The sequence below is a fragment of the Oncorhynchus keta genome, chromosome 21 (genome assembly GCF_023373465.1).
Source record: "Oncorhynchus keta strain PuntledgeMale-10-30-2019 chromosome 21, Oket_V2, whole genome shotgun sequence".
Classification (NCBI taxonomy): Eukaryota; Metazoa; Chordata; class Actinopteri; order Salmoniformes; family Salmonidae; genus Oncorhynchus; species Oncorhynchus keta.
Genome location: NC_068441.1, coordinates 24,206,499 through 24,227,291, shown reverse-complemented (window position 1 = coordinate 24,227,291; position 20,793 = coordinate 24,206,499). Strand labels below are relative to the sequence as shown.

General features: G+C 44.3%; 3 protein-coding genes across 9 annotated transcripts in view; 1 reads left to right on the top strand and 2 right to left on the bottom strand.

Moving 5' to 3' along the window:
* Window positions 1-131: 131 nt before the first annotated feature.
* Window positions 132-20,793, top strand: part of LOC118399877 (ruvB-like 1) — a 27,206-nt gene continuing 6,544 nt past the window's right edge. The window contains exons 1-12 of one of the 4 annotated variants that reach the window (XM_052473559.1): window positions 132-456; window positions 663-749; window positions 914-1,046; window positions 2,912-3,063; window positions 3,145-3,234; window positions 5,726-5,875; window positions 6,038-6,101; window positions 6,217-6,415; window positions 6,576-6,678; window positions 6,802-6,893; window positions 11,732-11,878; window positions 12,052-12,629. In XM_052473559.1, coding sequence (XP_052329519.1) covers window positions 316-456; window positions 663-749; window positions 914-1,046; window positions 2,912-3,063; window positions 3,145-3,234; window positions 5,726-5,875; window positions 6,038-6,101; window positions 6,217-6,415; window positions 6,576-6,678; window positions 6,802-6,893; window positions 11,732-11,878; window positions 12,052-12,235 — 1,542 coding nt within the window. In that variant the 5' untranslated portion in view covers window positions 132-315 and the 3' untranslated portion in view covers window positions 12,236-12,629. Of the gene's footprint in view, window positions 457-662; window positions 750-842; window positions 1,047-2,911; window positions 3,064-3,144; window positions 3,235-5,725; window positions 5,876-6,037; window positions 6,102-6,216; window positions 6,416-6,575; window positions 6,679-6,801; window positions 6,894-11,731; window positions 12,630-20,793 lie in introns of those variants that run through there. The other 3 variants (XM_052473562.1, XM_052473561.1, XM_052473560.1) reach the window with 3 other exon arrangements.
* On the bottom strand, window positions 12,770-14,532 carry mustn1a (musculoskeletal, embryonic nuclear protein 1a). Its single transcript, XM_035797018.1, has 3 exons — window positions 14,264-14,532; window positions 13,973-14,102; window positions 12,770-12,987 (listed from the first exon to the last, which is right to left on the bottom strand). Exons 1-3 carry the CDS (start codon window positions 14,270-14,272, stop codon window positions 12,890-12,892), a joined length of 237 nt encoding a protein of 78 aa, XP_035652911.1. The 5' UTR covers window positions 14,273-14,532; the 3' UTR covers window positions 12,770-12,889.
* Window positions 15,211-20,793, bottom strand: part of LOC118400311 (scm-like with four MBT domains protein 1) — a 26,840-nt gene continuing 21,257 nt past the window's right edge. For all 4 annotated transcript variants that reach the window (XM_035797014.2, XM_035797013.2, XM_035797016.2 and 1 more), the window contains exon 21: window positions 15,211-20,700. In XM_035797014.2, the coding sequence (XP_035652907.1) occupies window positions 20,560-20,700 (141 nt within the window). In that variant the 3' untranslated portion in view covers window positions 15,211-20,559. The remainder of the gene's footprint in view (window positions 20,701-20,793) is intronic.

The following is a 20,793-nucleotide window of genomic DNA, read 5'->3' as shown; positions in this document are numbered from 1 at the left end:
AAGCCAAAAAGAGGCGTGGTGGTTTTTGTATGAGTGAGATTGACAATGCTTCTATCCAATCGCTTTATAACAGAAGAGCAGAATTGTCCAATAGTGTACCTCTTAGAGCTAAAAAATGTACTTTTGTGTTATTTCCTTCAACTTCCTTGGTAACCCACATGGAAACAGTTCTTATCATACCTCACTGAAACAGATCGCATCTGTTTGTTTTGTTTTACCGCGCCAATTCTAAATGTGAATAAATAACGATCAGGAAGGGAGTATTTTTGTTTGCATTTGTTACTTTATTATAAGACGTTCATAAAATACACAGCCATGAAGATCGAGGAAGTCAAAAGCACCACGAAAACCCAGCGCATCGCGTCTCACAGTCATGTGAAAGGACTCGGGCTTGACGATGCCGGGAACGCAAAGCAAAATGCGTCAGGTCTTGTTGGACAGGAGACCGCAAGAGAGGTATTAGCAAACGAGATGCCAAGCTAACTAGTTAACGTTATATCAAAAGTAGGTTACGTTTAGTTATTTAGCGAGCCACTGTATTTCAGAAATCAGGGTTGTATTGCATTTTTCTTAGATGTATTATTTATTTTTCTATTCCTCTTTTTCAATGAAACATATACATCTTTTTATGGGTGTTCTTTACCTTTGTTTTCTGTCAACAGGCTTGTGGTATCATTGTGGAACTGATCCGCTCAAAGAAGATGTCGGGAAGGGCCGTTTTACTTGCTGGACCTCCCGGTACAGGAAAGGTAGACAAGATGTTACTGCAGTACTTCAATGATGCCCCAAAGTCGTAGTTGTGAAATGTCTGATATGCTTACTGTGTCTTCTGGCCTCCACAGTAATGGAAAGAATACAACTTGAGAGACTTTGACCAACCCTACTTTGCACCATCTCATTCCCCCCCCTGCAGACCGCCTTGGCTTTGGCTATGGCACAGGAGCTCGGCAACAAGGTGCCATTCTGCCCCATGGTGGGCAGTGAGGTCTACTCTTCTGAGATCAAGAAAACAGAGGTGCTAATGGAGAACTTCAGGAGGGCCATAGGTGAGGGGCCACACACAAACACAGGGCCACTGGGAATAGATCACACACGCTAGTGCTGAGCGAGTTGTGCTTTTTGAGGTAGTTTCAGTTCGATTATGTAAAAAATTATCCCAGTTTTTTATTTCAGTTTCACATTTTTGGGGGGACTTTAAAGCTGCAGTATGTAGCTTTTTGGGCGACCTGACTAAATTCACATAGAAATGTGAGTTATAGTCCTATCTTTCTCATTGAAAGCAAGTCTTAAGAAGCGGTAGAAATGTTCAATATGCGCTATTTTAGTAGTTCTTCAAAGTAAATAAGGCATACTTTATGATTGCTGAATACCAGCTATCAATCACTTAGGTCATGTATTTTACCTCAAAGCGACTGCTCTCTATCCCTCTCGATTATGCATTCTTCTCTCTTTTACGTAGCAGGCGTAAGACCGGACAAGTAGACGTGCAATGGATTATGGTGATTGTAGTTAATTACCACATTTTAATGTGTGAAACTATACCGAACAAAATATAAACTCAACATACAACAATTTCAAGATTTTATCCAGTTACAGTTCATATAAGGAAGTGAATTGGAATAAATTAATTAGGCCCTAATCTATGGATTTCACATGACTGGGCAGGCCCACCCACTGGGGAACCAGGCCCAGCCAATCAGAATGATTTTTCCCCCACAAAGTGCTTTATTACAAACAGAAATACTCTTCAGTTTCATCAGCTGTCTGGATGAAATCTCGCAGGTGAAGAAGCCAGATGTGGAGGTCCTGGGCTGGCGTGGTTACACGTAGTCCGGTTCGACGTACTGCCAAATTCTCTAAAACGCCGTTGGAGGTGGTTTATGATAGAGAAATAAACATAAAATTCTCTGGCTACAGCTCTGGTGGACATTCCTGCACTCTCCCTCAACTTGAAACGTCTGGCATTGTGTTGTGTGACAAAACTGCACATTTTAGTGTGGCTTCTTTATTGGCCCCAACACAAGGTGCACCTGTGTAATGACCAGGCTGTTTATTCAGCTTGTCAGGTGGATGGATTATTTTGGCAAAGGATAAATGCTTACTATCAGGGATGTAAACAAATTTGTGCACAAAATTTGAGAAAAATAAGCTTTTCTTGCATATGGAACCTTTCTGGGACCTTTAATTTCAGCTCATGACACATGGGGCCAACACTTTACATATTGCTTTTATTTTTGTTCAGTATATGTAGAATATTAGCCTGTTGGAAATTATAACTCCCTACTACATTGCACAGTTTGGTCTTGATCTGATTTATCTCAATTGGAGACCAGATAAAGCTGCACCCTCCATTCCCCTGCTGCACCACCATCAGAATAGACTCCAGAGCCAGGTGTTCTCCTCCTGCTGGACAGAAGCAGGACTCGGGGAGGGTATCAGTGTGGCTGACACTGGGGAGGATGGCTTTGGAGAGGGATTGGGGGAAGGGGTTTGTTGAAGTGTTGACATTACCTGTCACAGGGAAGGAAATGGAGCGTGGGTTGAGAGCGGAGTGGTGGTCAGCACCCTCACCCCACAGAACACACAAGTTTAACGATGGAGGAAAATGCCGGGATACATTCTGAGCCTGTCGACACCCCCCTGATAAGAGCACTCTGACAGATGGTCTCTCCCTCAGAAGTGTGCCCCCCCTGCCACTCACACACTTGGAGGCTGTATGCAGGAGGAACAAGGGCTACAGTGTGATCACATTACAAAGAGAGAGGACCATGCACTGTACACATGGTCTCACAATCTCCATTAAATGATCCACCAGGTAGACCAAAGGATGTGGTGTTTTTTATTGATTCAAGAGGGTAAGGCTTTACAGAGTCGTCATTCATTGTGTGTGACCCTGTCCTCCCTCCTCCAGGGTTGCGTATTAAGGAGACCAAGGAGGTGTATGAGGGGGAGGTCACAGAGCTGACCCCCTGTGAGACAGAGAACCCCATGGGTGGTTACGGGAAGACCATCAGCCACGTCATCATCGGACTGAAGACCGGCAAGGGCACCAAGCAGCTCAAGGTCAGGCACGAGTCAGAGACTAGACCAGTCCATGTAGAAGTTGTCCATGTGTCTCACTGTCTGTCTCTGTTGTTTTTGTAGCTGGACCCCAGTATTTATGAGAGCCTGCAGAAGGAGCGTGTGGAAGCGGGAGACGTCATCTACATTGAAGCAAACAGTGGCGCCGTCAAGGTATCAGTACACTTCCACTTATTACAGTACACTTCTATGCAAACACTCGCTTTGGAAAGGCTTTGGAAAGGCTCCCATACACAAATTACACATTTGCAATGGCTCAAACGTTTAAGTCCAGAGTAATTGTAAGTAGATAAACTAACAAACAAGTACACAAACTAAGAATACCCCCCCAAATAAAACAACACTTAAAGAACAGTGCGCTATCCTCCTGGGCCAGTCCTTCATGCCGGCTCTGTTTCATCTCTCTACTGTAGGCATTCTCCAGCTCTTCATCGCCCCTGGGTTTTATTCTCCCTATCCCTCCATCTCTCCTCCGCTTCCTCTGTTCTGGTGGACAGCCTAATGGCATAGTTTGACGCTTGTGTTGACGGCTTCTTTAATCGGTGCAGGTGGGCCGAGGGTGTAGGTGGGACGGGGGGGACAGGTGGCTGGGGGCCTTACATTTGTTGCTGTTGACAGTCTTGCTGTTGACAGCCCCCACAGGACCCTCCCTGACTCTTTCATCCCCCCGCCTCTTTCATGCCTTCCTTGAGATGGCATGGAGTCCAATCATACACCTGCTCTCACTCCTCCCATCCCTTATTTTTGTTCCCCCATGAAGTGATTGGCCTCGTTTCAGCCACCTGACCACCTCTGATGGGATTGGCCTAGTTTCAGCCATCTGACCACCTCTGAATGGGATTGGCCTAGTTTCAGCCACCTGACCACCTCTGATGGGATTGGCCTAGTTTCAGCCATCTGACCACCTCTGATGGGATTGGCCTAGTTTCAGCCATCTGACCACCTCTGATGGGATTGGCCTAGTTTCAGCCATCTGACCACCTCTGATGGGATTGGCCTAGTTTCAGCCATCTGACCACCTCTGATGGGATTGGCCTAGTTTCAGCCATCTGACCACCTCTGATGGGATTGGCCTAGTTTCAGCCACCTGACCACCTCTGAATGGGATTGGCCTAGTTTCAGTCATCTGACCACAGCCACCTCTGAATGGGATTGGCCTAGTTTCAGCCACCTGACCACCTCTGAATGGGATTGGCCTAGTTTCAGCCACCTGACCACCTCTGAATGGGATTGGCAGTTTCAGCCACCACCTGACCACCTCTGAATGGGATTGGCCTAGTTTCAGCCACCTGACCACCTCTGAATGGGATTGGCCTAGTTTCAGCCACCTGACCACCTCTGAATGGGATTGGCCTATTTCAGCCACCTGACCACCTCTGAATGGGATTGGCCTAGTTTCAGCCACCTGACCACCTCTGAATGGGATTGGCCTAGCCACCTGACCACCTCTGAATGGGATTGGCCTAGTTTCAGCCACCTGACCACCTCTGAATGGGATTGGCCTAGTTTCAGCCACCTGACCACCTCTGAATGGGATTGGCCTAGTTTCAGTCACCTGACCACCTCTGAATGGGATTGGCCTAGTTTCAGCCACCTGACCACCTCTGAATGGGATTGGCCTAGTTTCAGCCACCTGACCACCTCTGAATGGGATTGGCCTAGTTTCAGCCACCTGACCACCTCTGAATGGGATTGGCCTGACCACCTCTGAATGGGATTGGCCTAGTTTCAGCCACCTGACCACCTCTGAATGGGGGATTGGCCTAGTTTCAGTTTCCTAGTTTCAGCACCTGACCACCTCTGAATGGGATTGGCCTAGTTTCAGCCACCTGACCACCTCTGAATGGGATTGGCCTAGTTTCAGCCACCTGACCACCTCTGAATGGGATTGGCCTAGTTTCAGCCACCTGACCACCTCTGAATGGGATTGGCCTAGTTTCAGCCACCTGACCACCTCTGAATGGGATTGGCCTAGTTTCAGCCACCTGACCACCTCTGAATGGGATTGGCCTAGTTTCAGCCACCTGACCACCTCTGAATGGGATTGGCCTAGTTTCAGCCACCTGACCACCTCTGAATGGGATTGGCCTAGTTTCAGTCACCTGACTGAATGGGATTGGCCTAGTTTCAGTCACCTGACCACCTCTGAATGGGATTGGCCACCACCTGACCACCTCTGAATGGGATTGGCCTAGTTTCAGCCACCTGACCACCTCTGAATGGGATTGGCCTAGTTTCAGCCACCTGACCACCTCTGAATGGGATTGGCCTAGTTTCAGCCACCTGACCACCTCTGAATGGGATTGGCCTAGTTTCAGCCACCTGACCACCTCTGAATGGGATTGGCCTAGTTTCAGCCACCTGACCACCTCTGAATGGGATTGGCCTAGTTTCAGCCACCTGACCACCTCTGAATGGGATTGGCCTAGTTTCAGCCACCTGACCACCTCTGAATGGGATTGGCCTAGTTTCAGTCACCTGACCACCTCTGAATGGGATTGGCCTAGTTTCAGCCACCTGACCACCTCTGAATGGGATTGGCCTAGTTTCAGTCACCTGACCACCTCTGAATGGGATTGGGTTAATATTTGATGCCTGTGTTCTGTGTTGAACCATTCCTTCCATGTGTGTGGGGTGTGCACAGAGACAAGGTCGGTGTGACACATTTGCCACAGAGTTTGACCTGGAGGCTGAGGAGTACGTGCCGCTGCCTAAGGGGGACGTCCACAAGAAGAAAGAGATTATCCAAGACGTCACGCTACACGACCTGGATATTGCCAATGCTAGACCACAGGTACACACACACACACAGTCTACCCTAGACCCCGATTCAAGTGAATATGAGACTGCACTGCAGATATACACTTAGAAAATAACTGTTGATTGAAAAATAATTATGCACAAACAAAGCAACACTTGATCCTTGGTTGTTAAAGTGAGGTTCCTGTCCTCTCAGGGAGGTCAAGATATCCTGTCTATGATGGGACAGCTGATGAAGCCCAAGAAGACCGAGATCACAGGTAAGACCCCCCCCCCCAATAAGCATCATTTAAAAGAACCCCACCCTTTCTGCTCTGTCCTTGCCTTTTGATTGGCTCCCTTGCTTGATCCCTGGCTCTTCATGCTGTACATTAGACAAGCTGCGAGCTGAGATCAACAAGGTGGTAAACCGCTACATTGACCAGGGTGTGGCTGAGCTGGTCCCTGGGGTGCTGTTTGTGGACGAGGTGCACATGCTGGACATCGAATGTTTCACCTACCTGCACCGAGCTCTGGAGAGCACCATCGCACCCATCGTAGTATTCGCCTCCAACAGGGGCAACTGCCTCATCAGGTGGGTGGGTGCTAATGTGCATGAATGTGAGTTACTCTGACAGTTTGTTTTGGAACTTATAAAGTTGCACACTCTAATTATGCTCCCAAACATGTTAGGGTTATAGCAACCTATTACCCTGTTTACTAACCTTTCTGTTGTGTGGTTGGTTGGTTATCAGGGGGACAGAGGACATCAGCTCTCCTCATGGCATTCCCCTGGACCTGCTGGACAGAGTCCTGATCATCCGCACCATGCTCTACACACCGCAGGAGATGAAGCAGGTGTGTGTGTTATCATGTCTGAGATGGCATTCCTACATATGAAGTGTGAGTGATGGTATGTTAATATATGAAGTCTGTGGTCACTGTAGCGTGATGCTGACAGCGTGTGTGTGTTCTCTGTAGATCATTAAGATTCGTGCTCAGACTGAGGGGATCAACATCAGTGAGGAGGCCCTCAGTCACCTGGGAGAGATCGGAACCAAGACCACACTCCGGTAACACTCACCAGTCGGTTACTCTGTGCATGTGTGCTCACTCCACTGTCTCTAGTGCAGGGGTCTCCAACAGCTAGGAGTAGCTCGCAGCCCGGCTAGGAGTAGCTCGCAGCCCGGCTAGGAGTAGCTCGCAGCCCGGCAAGGAGTAGCTCGCAGCCCGGCAAGGAGTAGCTCGCAGCCCGGCAAGGAGTAGCTCGCAGCCCGGCAAGGAGTAGCTCGCAGCCCGGCAAGGAGTAGCTCGCAGCCCGGCAAGGAGTAGCTCGCAGCCCGGCTAGGAGTAGCTCGCAGCCCGGCTAGGAGTAGCTCGCAGCCCGGCTAGGAGTAGCTCGCAGCCCGGCTAGGAGTAGCTCGCAGCCCGGCTAGGAGTAGCTCGCAGCCCGGCTAGGAGTAGCTCGCAGCCCGGCTAGGAGTAGCTCGCAGCCCGGCTAGGAGTAGCTCGCCTAATAATTAACTTTCAGAATTGTTTAAAGAAATAGTCGTGTGTGATCATTTCAGCACCGTTTTGATGCGGATTTGCGACTAGCGTGGTGTCCTCTTGATAAATCACTCAATGTTTTCATTGAATCAGTTTGGATATTTGGTAACAATTAGGCTGGGAAAATGTTAGCTATGTTGAGATGAGTCCTAATGATTATCTTTATTATATATATAGTTTGCTCACATATTAGCTGATCAAAACATTTTGCTAGCATGTTATGTAGCTTAAAAGAACATTCCATCCCAAAACTTGCCCAGCCAGAGATCAATTAACCAAATGTACAGATAATAATATAATAATATAATATATGCCATTTAGCGGACGCTTTTATCCAAAGCGACTTACAGTCATGTGTGCATACATTCTACGTATGGGTGGTCCCGGGAATCGAACCCACTACCCTGGCATTACAAGCGCCATGCTCTACCAACTGAGCTACAGAAGGACCAGATGGAGATGAATTGAAACAAAATCGCATTGATTGATAATCAGACATGTCACAGGCAGTTGGTCGGGAGAAGGATGGGCTACTACACGAGTTAAGAGCAAAATCCACTTGTTAAAGGAAAACTCCACCCAAAAAAACATATTTTGATGTTTCATTAGTCTATTGTTGGCATAGTCACAAACTGTTTTGCTTGTCAGCAATCAAGTTTTCAAAATGGGTAACTCTCAAAATACAGAAATCATCCCTGTATGGAGATGATTCTTTTTAAAGTTACATACATCTTGAAAACAAATCTAAAATGTAAAAGAATGGAATTAAGAAATATAGAAAGGTTAGAACGAGCGATGTCAGAGTCCGGCGTATAAATACATGTGATGGAATGTGTACTATATATTCTATCCATTCTGTTTATATCTGAAGAATACATAGAATAGTATATGTACAGCAATAGTTGAGTAGGATGGACTTGACTAGAATACAGTATTCGGCATTCGGAAAGTATTCAGACCCCTTGACTTTTTTCCATATTTTGTTACGTTACAGCCTTATTCTAAAATGTATTAAATTCTTTTTTTCCTGCATCAGTCTACACACAATACCCCATAATGACAAAGCAAAAACAGATTTTAGACATGTTTGCAAATATATTATTTTTTAAAAACAGATACCCTATTTACATAAGTATTCGGACCGTTTGAGCTCAGGGGTGCATTCTGTTTCCATTGATCATTCTTGAGATGTTTTTACAACTTGATTGGAGTCCACCTGTGGTAAATTCAATTGATTGGACATGATTTGGAAAGGCACACGCCTGTCTATATAAGGTCCCACAGTTGACCGTGCATGTCAGAACAAAAACCAAGCCATGAGGTCGAAGGAATTGTCCGTAGAGCTCAGAGACAGAATTGTGTACCAAAACATTTCTGCAGCATTGAAGGTCCCCAAGAACACAGTGGCCTCCATCATTGTTAAATGGAAGGTGTTTGGAAACACCAAGACTCTTCCTAGAACTGGCTGCCCGGACAAACTGAGCAATCTGGGGAGAAGCGCCTTGGTCAGGGAGGTGACCAAGAACCCAGTGGTCGCTCTTACAGATCTCCAGAGTTCCTCTGTAGCGATGGGAGAACCTTCCAAAAGGACATCCATCTCTGCAGCACTCCACCAATCAGGCCTTTATGGTTGAGTGGCCAGACAGAAGCCACTACTCAGCGGCAGGGACTGGGAGACTAGTCAAAATCGATGGAAAGATGAATGGAGCCAAGTACAGAGAGATCCTTGAGCACTCAGGACCTCAGACTGGGGCAAAGGTTCGCCTTCCAACAGGACAACGACCCTAAGCAGACAGCCAAGACAATGCAGGAGTGGCTTTGTGACAAGTCTCTGAATGTCCTTGAGTGGCCCAGCCAGAGCTCAGACATGAACCCGATCGAACATCTCTAGAGAGACCTGAAAATATCTGTGCAGCGACGCTCCCCATCCAACCTGACAGAGCTTGAGAGGATCTGCAGAGAAGAATGGGATAAACTCCCCAAATACAGGTGTGCCAAGCTTGTAGCGTCATAACCAAGGCTGTAATCACTGCCGAAGGTGCTTCAACAAAGTACTGAGTAAAGGGTTTGAATACTTATGTAAATGTTATCTGTTTATTTTTTTATAAATCTGTAAATGTTATCTGTTTATTTTTTTTATAAATCTGCAAAAGTTACTACAAACCTGTTTTTGCTTAGTCATTGTGGGGTGTTGTATGTAGATTGAGGGGGGGAGCGATTTAATACATTTTAGAATAAAGTTGTAACGAAATTACATTTGGAATAAGTCAAGGGGTCTGAATACTTTCTGAATGCACTGTGCATATGAAATGGCTAAAACAGTATGTAAACTTTAGACAGCCTCTAAAGTGCAGGATTGAGTAACTGGGTGTTAGCCGGCTAGTGACTAAAGTTCAGGACGGTACTAAGCGGAGGCCCGGCTAGTGGTGACTATTTAACAGTCTGACGGCCTTGAGATGGAAGCTGTTTTCCAGTCTTTGTGTCAGCTTTGATGAACCTGTCCTGACCTCGCCTTCTGGATGATAGCGGGGTGAACAGGCCGTGGCTCGGTTGGTTGATGTCCTTGATGATCTTTTTGGCCTTCCTGTGAGAGCGCATCCTGTTTTCTGTTTAAATGTAACTTGGCCTACTTCAATATAATCATTCATTCATGCCGTTACACAGCATCCGAGTCATTCATGCCGTTACACAGCATCCGAGTCATTCATGCCGTTACACAGCATCCGAGTCATTCATGCCGTTACACAGCATCCGAGTCATTCATGCCGTTACACAGCATCCGAGTCATTCATGCCGTTACACAGCATCCGAGTCATTCATGCCGTTACACAGCATCCGAGTCATTCATGCCGTTACACAGCATCCGAGTCATTCATGCCGTTACACAGCATCCGAGTCATTCATGCCGTTACACAGCATCCGAGTCATTCATGCCGTTGAATGCAATCAAGCATTTTACTATTATGTATAAGACCAGCACAGGTGGGCAGCCTCTACCGCAAACTGTCCAGTATCAGACACCTCAAGCTCCTGGCTTCTATCAAATCCACATTGACATTATCCCTAGTTAGTCACAATTGGCTTATAAAAACATAACACTGTCTGTCGATTAATTTCCAGCAATATTGCCCTTGTATGTGTGTCACAGGAGGTTGGTGGCACCTTCATTTGGGAGGACGGGCTCATTGTAATGGCTGGAGCGGAATAGTTGGAATGGTATCAAACACCTGGTTTCTATGTTTTTGATGCCATTCCATTTGCTCTGTTCCAGACATTATTATGAGACGCCCTCCCCTCCACAGCTTCCACCGATGTGTGTGCGTTTCTGTCATTCACTCCGTGTAGCCAGTTAGCTACTTCTGGTTAGACAGAAATACTTTCCCCAAAACCTTCTCATTTAAATGTTAAGTGCAAGGTAGGCTTTCCTGGCAGAATTACACTGAGTTTACCAAACATTAGGAACACCTTCCTATTATTGAGTTGCACCCCCCTTTGCCCTCAGAACAGCCTCAATTCGTCAGGGCATGGACTCTACAAGGTGTCCAAAGCGTTCCACAGGGATGCTTCCCGCAGTTGTAAAGTTGGCTGTATGTCCTTTTGGTGGTGGACCATTCGTGATACACACGGGAAACTGTTGAGTGTGAAAAACCCAGCAGAGTTGCAGTTCTTGACACTAACCGGTGCGCCTGGCACCTACTACCAGACCTCGTTCAAAGGCACTTACATTTTTTGTCTTGCCCATTCACCCTCTGAATGGCACACATACACAATCCATGTCTCAATGCTTAAAAAATTTCTTTAACCTGTCTCCTCCCCAAGTGACTACAATAAGGGATCATAGCTTTCACTTGGATTCACCTGGTCAGTCTGTCATGTTTTGTATACTCGGTGTATATCATGATTATTTGTATCAATCGGGTGGGCTTTTGTTTTGCAAGATGTGTCATGGCATATGTAACAGCAAACACATCCCTAGACCAGAAAATCCTCTCTTGCAAAATGCACAATTAAAGGGGTATTAATACTCTAATCTGAATTTGTTTGTTTTTTTCAGCACGCAAAAATTGTATTCTCATGTGATTTAAACATTGAGATTAACTCCAAACATCCAATTTCTTGTTTCTCTATGAATAGTCGTGATTTTGAGTGAAAATCCCCCCCAAAATCCCCAAACCAGGAAAAATGACACAAGAGAAAATGGAATTTGGGAAAATACAAAGAGTGCCTATTTGAATGCTAGGGGGAAAAATTAAGTAGCTCTTGAGATATTTCATAATTCTAAATGCTAGAAAAGGTTGGAGAGACCCATACTCTGTGTGTGTGTGTGCGTATTGACTCACCCACCCCTCTCCTCCTCTGTCAGGTATGCGGCTCAGCTGCTGACCCCAGCCAGTCTGTTAGGCAGAGTCCAGGGGAAGGAGGGAGTAGAGAGGGAGCAGGTGGAGGAGATCAACGAACTCTTCTACGATGCCAAGTCCTCCGCTAAGATCCTTCAGGACCAGCAGCACAAGTACATGAAATAAACAACTATCGTCCACTCCCTCCACCCTTCTCTACCTCCCTTCATCCTCACTTTCTACCACAAGGCATCAAATGTCTGTAAACCCTGACAGTCTTTTTTCTCTCTCCTCGTTCTCCTTCATGTAAAGTTCATCCTGCTCTTTCTTGTTTCTCTCATTCCAGCCTTCCTCTCATCCTTTTGTTCCGAGCCCCCATCAAGCTGCCCCATCTGTGGATCATCCACTGTAGTAGTTTATTACGTTCAGATAAATACATTGTTATAAAGGTTCTTTGCGTGTTAATAAAATTAGATTTTTTCAATAAAACTGAAAGCTTGATATGTCATTGTTGCTTTCAGACACACTAGCTAGAGTTAACTGATATAGTACAGGACTGGGAATGGCAAAGAGATGCTCCTTAGCATAATGAGAACATCCACTTCTCAATGAACACTGAAAGTGTATAGCTGAACAGCACCAATATGTATTTTGGGGAATCTTTTTTTTTTTTACCCCTTTTTTGTGATATCCAATTGGTAGTTAGCCTTGTCCCATCACTGCAACTCCCATAGGGCCTCGGCGGAGGTCGAGAGCCATGCGTCCTCTGAAACCGAAGTCGGCGTGTGTGCGCCCGGCCGCCACAAAAACTCAAGAGCGCGATGGGACAAGGACATCCTAGCCAGCCAAACCCTCCCCTAACCCAGACAATGCTGGGCCAATTGTGTGTCGCCTCATGGGTCTCCCTCTTCTCACGAACCCAGATCTGTAGTGACGCCTCTAGCACTGCTGCGCCACTCGGGCGGCCCAACTCAAATATATTCACACACAACCAATACAGCCTATTCAACTGACATCCAGTTAATGCCCACTTCCTTTCTTAACAATCAAGACTCCTGACAGAATGAGGGTTCAAGCTTTTTATTAAAAAGTTAAGTACTTGACCATAAGGCCCATTCAGTCACACAAGTGTGGTTTTAAATATAGGCCAGGCTGGAGTATACGAAGTGGCTTTACTGCCTCTGCTACTTCTTGATTTGTCGAGCCTGGGGCTTGTTGATGGCGGTCTCTCTCCCTGAACGCACTCCACTGAACACAGAAGGGGCGACTTTACCCGCACGCTCTGTGAACACAACACAGATCCATCCATCACTCTGAAGTCGGGTAGCTACAGTGGAAGAGCTATGTCATACAGTAGATATGTATAAACATCCATAGTTCATGCAGCAGGGTAGATGGGCAGTGTGTTTCACAGTCTTGAACATCCTCAACTGCGCTGTACATGGAGTGGAAACTTCATCACAGTAAGGAACGCCCTTCTCTAATCACTAACTCCCTCTCTTGTTCAATAACACTCTGGCTTTGTTTAGAAAGGCAGCCCAATTCTGATCTTTTCTCTCTCACTAATTGGTCTTTTGACAGATTAGATCTGATGTGAAAAGATCTGTGATTGGTCAAAAGAACAGTTAGTGGAAAAAATATCAGAATTGGGCTTGCCTGTTTAAAACACAGCATCTTAAAGGAGCAATCAGCAGTTGCTACCTCCATTCTTAGACTTAATATGTACCCATTGATTATTGAAGAATATAACTTAGAAATGTCTGAAGCTTAATTTAACTGTCATATCCCATAATAAACCATAAGTTGTTTTATTAAAATGTTTGTAAACAAATAAATACAAACAAACATTATATAGCCTCAACACGATTCAATCTATAATTTCAATATGTATAGCCAGTCTTTGCATCCATAGCTCTGTATATGAATTGAGATTTGTTACATTTCAGCCCCATCCCTCAACCTTTTACGGAAAAACTGTTGATTGCCGCTTTAAATCTGCCACAAAAACGACAGATTTCAGAGGTTTTTAAATATATACTCCTGCCCCGTAGACTTACCCCAAACCAGGGTTTCCCAAACTCCATCCTCAGGATCCCAAAGGGGGCACATTTTGGTTTTTGCCCTAGCACTACACAACTGATGAAAATAATCAGATAATCTTCATTCTTTTAATCAGTTGTGTTAGGGCAATAAAACCAAAATTGCACCGAGTTTGGGAAACGTTGCCCTAAGCCCATTGTCATGCCAATAAAAGCGGCACTGCTCACCGCACTCATCCATCACTTCTATGGTCTTGCCCTTCAGCTTTCCTTCGGAGCTCAGCTTATCCTTCGCTCCGATCAGATCCTCCTCGCTCACCTCAGGACGCTTCAGCTGTCCCTCCTCCCCCTCTTCAGGCTGGAGAAGAGAGGGAAGAATTGGAATGCCGAAGAAAGACAGCTGAAGAAAAGTTCCCATGTAGAGTTCTCCAGTAGGTTTACTAAGCAGGAACTTTCTAGGCAAGTGAGATCATGTCATAACTCTACATGTCCCTCCCTAGTCCAGCACTGTAGTCTTACCTGAGACATGGTGACTGACTGTGAAGTAGTGGATGATCCTCCTGGATAAAGACTGTTGTGGTCAGAATGACTGCGGCGCTCTCTTTCTCCCTCTCTGCAGTGCAGGCCAACACACACACTGTAACTCTGTCTGCAGGCCCAGTTGATGACTCAGTGGGTCAGTGGACTCCTCCCTTCTTTCTTCTCTCTCACGTTCTCTGGGTCTGTTTGTTCTCAGGGTGGTGTATCATTAGGGAGTGAATGACGTGATCTGCTCTACAGTTGGAACGATCTTGCCTTCTTTTAAAGCAACTCCTCAAGGACGAATAAAAGATCACAAATCAAAGTCTACAACTCAACTCCTCCTTCACTATGACAACATTCTGTCATGGCCCTCCTCCTTTTCTCCTGTCACTCGGCCAAAATTGAAATGAGATCAAGACTTTTTTCAATCCTCAACAATAACAACCTAAGGAACCAATCTAACCCTTACACTCATCAATGGATAGAAGAGACCCTACAGTCAAACAGAGCAACACTTTACCATGCATATATCCATATCACAATCATTCAATGGACAAACAAATAACATGGGCAGAGAAACAACTTACATGGCAACAGAGGTATGTCTCATTCCCTCCCCTTCCTTCCTCTGTTCTGTCATTATGTCATTAATCTGTTCCTCTTCAGAAAAAGGGAGGGGGACTGACAGAAGTCCCATATAAAACCTAGTAGGATCTTTAATTAACATTGTGAATCATGGAGAGAGCAGCTGGAGCTACAGAAGTCTGTTTCCACCTTACATCTCCCTCTAGACATTTGAAAACCAATACAATATACTAATGTTATCATTCTCAGGGCTGCTAGGCAATGGTTTTCAAAGGTGGACCCTAGCTTTACTAAATATGAATGAGATCATTCAGTGAAGATAGCTTCCTGGGATTAAACAAATGACACAATACAGGAAATATAAGAAAATCAGTTTATCATTTTGAGTTTCAAAAGCAATAACTTTTAATAATGATCATTCTGTAAACATATTCGCATTGGAAACATCCACAAACCAATAATAACCATTTACATTTTTGATTGTTTCATGAGAAATCCCTTTAGTTTACATCAACGGCCAACACTTATATTCAACATGAGCAACAGGTTATGTAAAATCAAGTGTAATCGATATAGTGAACGAGAATGAAAGCCCTGAATGAAAAACCAAGCTGATGTGGAATGTGAAAACAGATACATAAATAACAGGGAATGTCTCAAATATGGCACAACATTTTGTTTTTCAACAAAACCAACCTGAACCATATGCAGAACTAACAAAAATGTAATTTTACATTGAACAATACTTGTTCAGCTTTGCCTTCAGTACAGTTCATTTTTTAGATATAGCATTAGTGTATCATATTATCCTCAAAAACATGACATAAATCAAAACAATAGACATGTTTTAGCCTACTCAAAGCCATCTACAGAAAGCTTAGAGCATAGTTTATATTTCATCTTTAGAAATACCTGTAAAAACATACGTTTATACTTTGATCAAGCTGCAAATATACAAGAGGTAAAATGAGGACAGACAGGTCCTCAACAATCTATAAAAATATTTGTATGAACCGAGATGTCAATAATTGTTAGGACCATCTTATAATGCTGTCGTACACCCCATGGCCACAGAACGAGTGACTTACTATACTACACACAACTAAAGTGACAATCATCATAAAGACAAAAGGTTAAGAACAGCCTAACCCCATGAGAATCTAATAGGATGCATTTCAAATGCAATGAATCACAATCCAATGGCCGATTTCACAGAGATTAAGACTAATCCTGGACTAAGAACAACTTTCAATGGAGAATCTTCTTTGGACATGCTTTTTAGACTAGGCTTAATCTGTGTTGGAAACCAGACCCAAACGTCTGAGCTGCTATTTATATTCAAGAAGAAGTCAATCAAATTGATAACATAGCCCTGTAGACCAATGTAAAAACCTAGCTGTGATAGTGCAAATGTGTCTCCCCACATCAGGTGCTGTTTGTTATTCACATTATTCATATTTTTACTGTTTCACAATGAGGGGTGAACTAATACCTAAACAGGAATCCAGGTGTATTTTGTTGACATACTTTACCTTGGGTGTTCATTATACCCTTAATAGCTCAGTCATGGATGGATGAAAAAGAATTCCATCATGACTCCATACAATTATCTTGTGCTTTTCAATTCCCCTCCACTATGTATCCGATCGTACACAAACAAATGGTAAACAAACACATACAGTGCCTTCAGAAAGTATTAACACCACTCCTTGACTTTGTGGTTCTGTAAGGCTCAGTTGGTAGAGCATGGTGCTTTGCACCGCCAGGGTTGTGGTTCTGAAAGGCTCAGTTGGTAGAGCATGGTGCTTTGCACCGCCAGGGTTGTGGTTCTGTAAGGCTCAGTTGGTAGAGCATGGTGCTTTGCACCACCAGGGTTGTGGTTCTGAAAGGCTCAGTTGGTAGAGCATAGTGCTTTGCACCGCCAGGGTTGTGGTTCTGTAAGGCTCAGTTGGTAGAGCATGGTGCTTTGCACCGCCAGGGTTGTGGCTCTGTAAGGCTCAGTTGGTAGAGCATGGTGCTTTGCACCGCCAGGGTTGTGGCTCTGTAAGGCTCAGTTGGTAGAGCATGGTGCTTTGCACCGCCAGGGTTGTGGCTCTGTAAGGCTCAGTTGGTAGAGCATGGTGCTTTGCACCGCCAGGGTTGTGGCTCTGTAAGGCTCAGTTGGTAGAGCATGGTGCTTTGCACCGCCAGGGTTGTGGCTCTGTAAGGCTCAGTTGGTAGAGCATGGTGCTTTGCACCGCCAGGGTTGTGGCTCTGTAAGGCTCAGTTGGTAGAGCATGGTGCTTTGCACCGCCAGGGTTGTGGTTTTGTAAGGCTCAGTTGGTAGAGCATGTGCTTTGCACCGCCAGGGTTGTGGTTCTGAAAGGCTCAGTTGGTAGAGCATGGTGCTTTGCACCGCCAGGGTTGTGGGTTTGTAAAATGTATGCATGACTAAGTCTGCTAAATGTCATATATTTTTATGGTTGTGTTACAGCCTAAAATGAAAATGGATTAAATTTAGATGTGTCACTGGCCTATACACAATACCACATAATTGTGTTTGAATAAAAAAATATATATATGTAAAATTCTATGCTGAAATGTCTCGAGCCATTAAGTATTCAACCCCTTTGTTATGGCAAGCCTCAATAAGTTCAGGAGTACACATTTGCTTATCAAGTCACATAATAAGTTGCATTGACTCACACTGTGTGCAATTAAGTGTTTAACATCATATTTGAAAGACACCCTCATCTCTGTACCCCACACATACAATTATCTGGAAGGTCCCTCAGTTGAGCAGTGAATTTTAAACATATTCAACCAGGGAGGTTTTCCAATGCCTCACAAAGAAGGGCACATATTGGTAGATGGGTAATGTTGAGCATGTTGAAGTTATTAATTACGCTTTGGATGGTGTATCAATACACCCAGTCACTACAAAGGAACAGGCGTGCTTCCTAACTCAGTTGCCAGAGAGGAAGGAAACTGCTCAGGGATTTCACCATGGGCCAATGGTGACTTTAAAACAGTTACAGTTTAATGGCTGTGATAGGAGAAAACTGAGGATGGTTCAACAATATTGTAGTTACTCCACAATACTAACCTAAATGGCAGTGTGAAACGAAGAAAGCCTGTACAGAAAAAATAAAAAGACTCCAAAACATGCACCTTGTCTGCAATAAGGAACGAAAGTAAAACTGCAAAAATATTGGCAAAGAAATTAACTGTTCTGAATACAAAGCATTATGCTTGGGTCAAATCCAACACAACACATCACTGAGTACCACTCTTCATATTTTCAAGCATAGTGGTTGCTGCATCATGTTATGGGTATGTTTGTCATTGGCAAGGACTAGGACGTATTTTTAGGGATACAAATAAATGGAATTGAGCTAAGCACAGGCAAAACCCTAGAGGAAAACATGGATTAGTCTGCTATCCAACATACACTGGGATACAAATTCACCTTTCAGCAGGACAATAACCTAAAACACAAGACCATATACAGTTGAAGTCGGAAGGTTACATACACTTCGGTAGGAGTCATTAAAACTCATTTAAACCGCTCCACAAATTTCTTGTTAGCAAACTATAGTTTTGGCAAGTCGGTTAGGACACCTGCTTTGTGCATGACATAAGTAATTTTCCCAACAATTATTTAAGCTTATTTAACTTATAATTCACTGTATCACAATTCCAGTGGGTCAGAAGTTTACATACAGTCAGTTGACTGTAACCTTTAAACAGCTTGGAAAATTACAGAAAATGATGTCATGGCTTTAAAAACTTCTGATAGGCTAATTGACATCATTTGAGTCAATTGGAGGTGTACGTGTGGATGTATTTCAAGGCCTACCTTCAAACTCAGTGCCTCTTTGCTTGACATCATGGGAAAATCAAAACAAATCAGCCAAGACCTCAGAAAAAACATTGTAGACATCCACAAGTCTGGTTCCTCATTGGGAGCAATTTCCAAACGCCTGAAGGTATCACATTCATCTGTACAAACAATAGTACGCAAATATAAACACCATGGTAACACACAGCCGTCATATCGCTCAGGAAGGAGATGTGTTCTGTCTCCTAGAGATGAACGTACTTTGGTGCGAAAAGTGCAAATCAATCCCAGAACAAAAGCAAATACCCTGTGAAGATGCTGGAGGCAAAGGGTACAAAAGTATCTATATCCACAGTAAAATGAGTCCTATATCGACATAACCTGAAAGACCGCTCAGCAAGGAAGAAGCCACTGCTCCAAAACCGCCATAAAAAAGCCAGACTACAGTTTGCAACTGCACATGGGAACAAAGATCATACTTTTTGGAGAAATGTCCTCTGGTCTGATGAAACAAAAATAGAACTCTTTGGCCATAATGACCATCGTTATGTTTGGAGGAAAAGGGTTGGAGGCTTGCAAGCCGAAGAACACCATCCCAACCGTAAAGCACGGGGTGGCAGCATCATGTTGTGGGGGTGCTTTGCTGCAGGAGGGACTGGTGCACTTCACAAAATAGATGGCATCATGAGGGAGTAAAATTATGTGGATATATTGAAGCAACATCTCAAGACATCAGTCAGGAAGTTAAAGCTTGATCGCAAATGGGTCTTCCAAATGGACAATGACCCCAAGCGTAGTTGTGGCAAAATGGCGTAAGGACAACAAAGTCAATGTATTGGAGTGGCCATCACAAAGCCCTGACCTCAATCCCATAGAAGATTTGTGGGCAGAACTGAAAAAGCATGTGAGAGCAAGGAGGCCTACAAACCTGACTCAGTTACACCAGCTCTGTCAGGAGGAATAGGCCAACTTCACCCAACTTATTGTGGGAAGCTTGTGGAAGACTACCCAAAACATTTGACCCAAGTTAAACAATTTAAAGGCAATGCTACCAAATACCGTATATAGTGTATATAAACTTCTGACCCCCTGGGAATGTGATGAAAGAAATAAAAGCTGAAATAAATAATTCTCTCTACTATTATTCTGACATTTCACATTCTTAAAATAAAGTGGTGATCCTAACTAACCTAAGACAGGGACTTGTTACTAGGATTAAATGTCTGCAATTGTGAAAAACTGAGTTTAAATGTACTCGGCTAGGGTGTATGTAAACTTCCGACTTCAACTGTATACACTGGAATTGCTTACTAAGATGACATTAAATGCTCGAGTGGCCTAGTTACAATTTTGACTTAAATGAGCCTGAAAACCTATGGCAAGACTTGAAAATGGCTATCTAGCAATGATGAACAACCAACCTGACAGAGCTCAAAGAATAAAATAAAAAAATATTTACAAATATTGAACAATACAGGTGTGGAAAACCTTTAGACTTACCCAGAGACTTACCCAGAAATACTCACAGCTGTAATCGCTGCCAAAGGTGATTCTAACATTGACTAAGGGGTGAAAACACTTATGTAAATTAGTCATTATGGGGTATTGTGTGTAAATGGGTGAGAAAATAAATCAATTTAATCCGTTATGAATTCAGCCTGTAACAACAAAATGTATAATAAGTCAAGGGGTGTGAATACTTTCTGAAGGCACTGTAAACATGAAATCCCTGAAAGATACAGAATCCAGTCACATTCCAGGGTGAACAGCTGAGGTATAAGCTGTGTCCATCCTGGAGCAGCACATACTGTACATTACAACAATGCTGGATGTGATATGGCTTAGTAATGAGCTTGAGACCAACCACACACACGCACACACACACTCCTCAGCTGGCAAAGTGCTGGTAAAAGGTCAGTTTAACCCGCTCTATAAGGTGGCACAGTTTGATGGCAGGGCCCAGCTTCAGCCCCATACACTCCTGTACTGTGGGCAGGCTCAGCAACAGCAGGGCCTGGCCATCTATCTCCTGTCAACACGCACAACAACATGGCTCAGAAAATTAGCACACTGTGAGTGTGTGTATGTGAGTGTGTGTTTTTCCTGGTGTGTGCGTCACTCC

What these genes read in the sequence shown, in the direction of transcription:
- mustn1a (XM_035797018.1), bottom strand. An exon ending in AGAAGTGATGGATGAGTGCG is followed by an intron (nt 12,988 to 13,972) that starts GTGAGCAGTGCC and finishes TTGTGTTCACAG; the next exon opens with AGCGTGCGGGTAAAGTCGCC.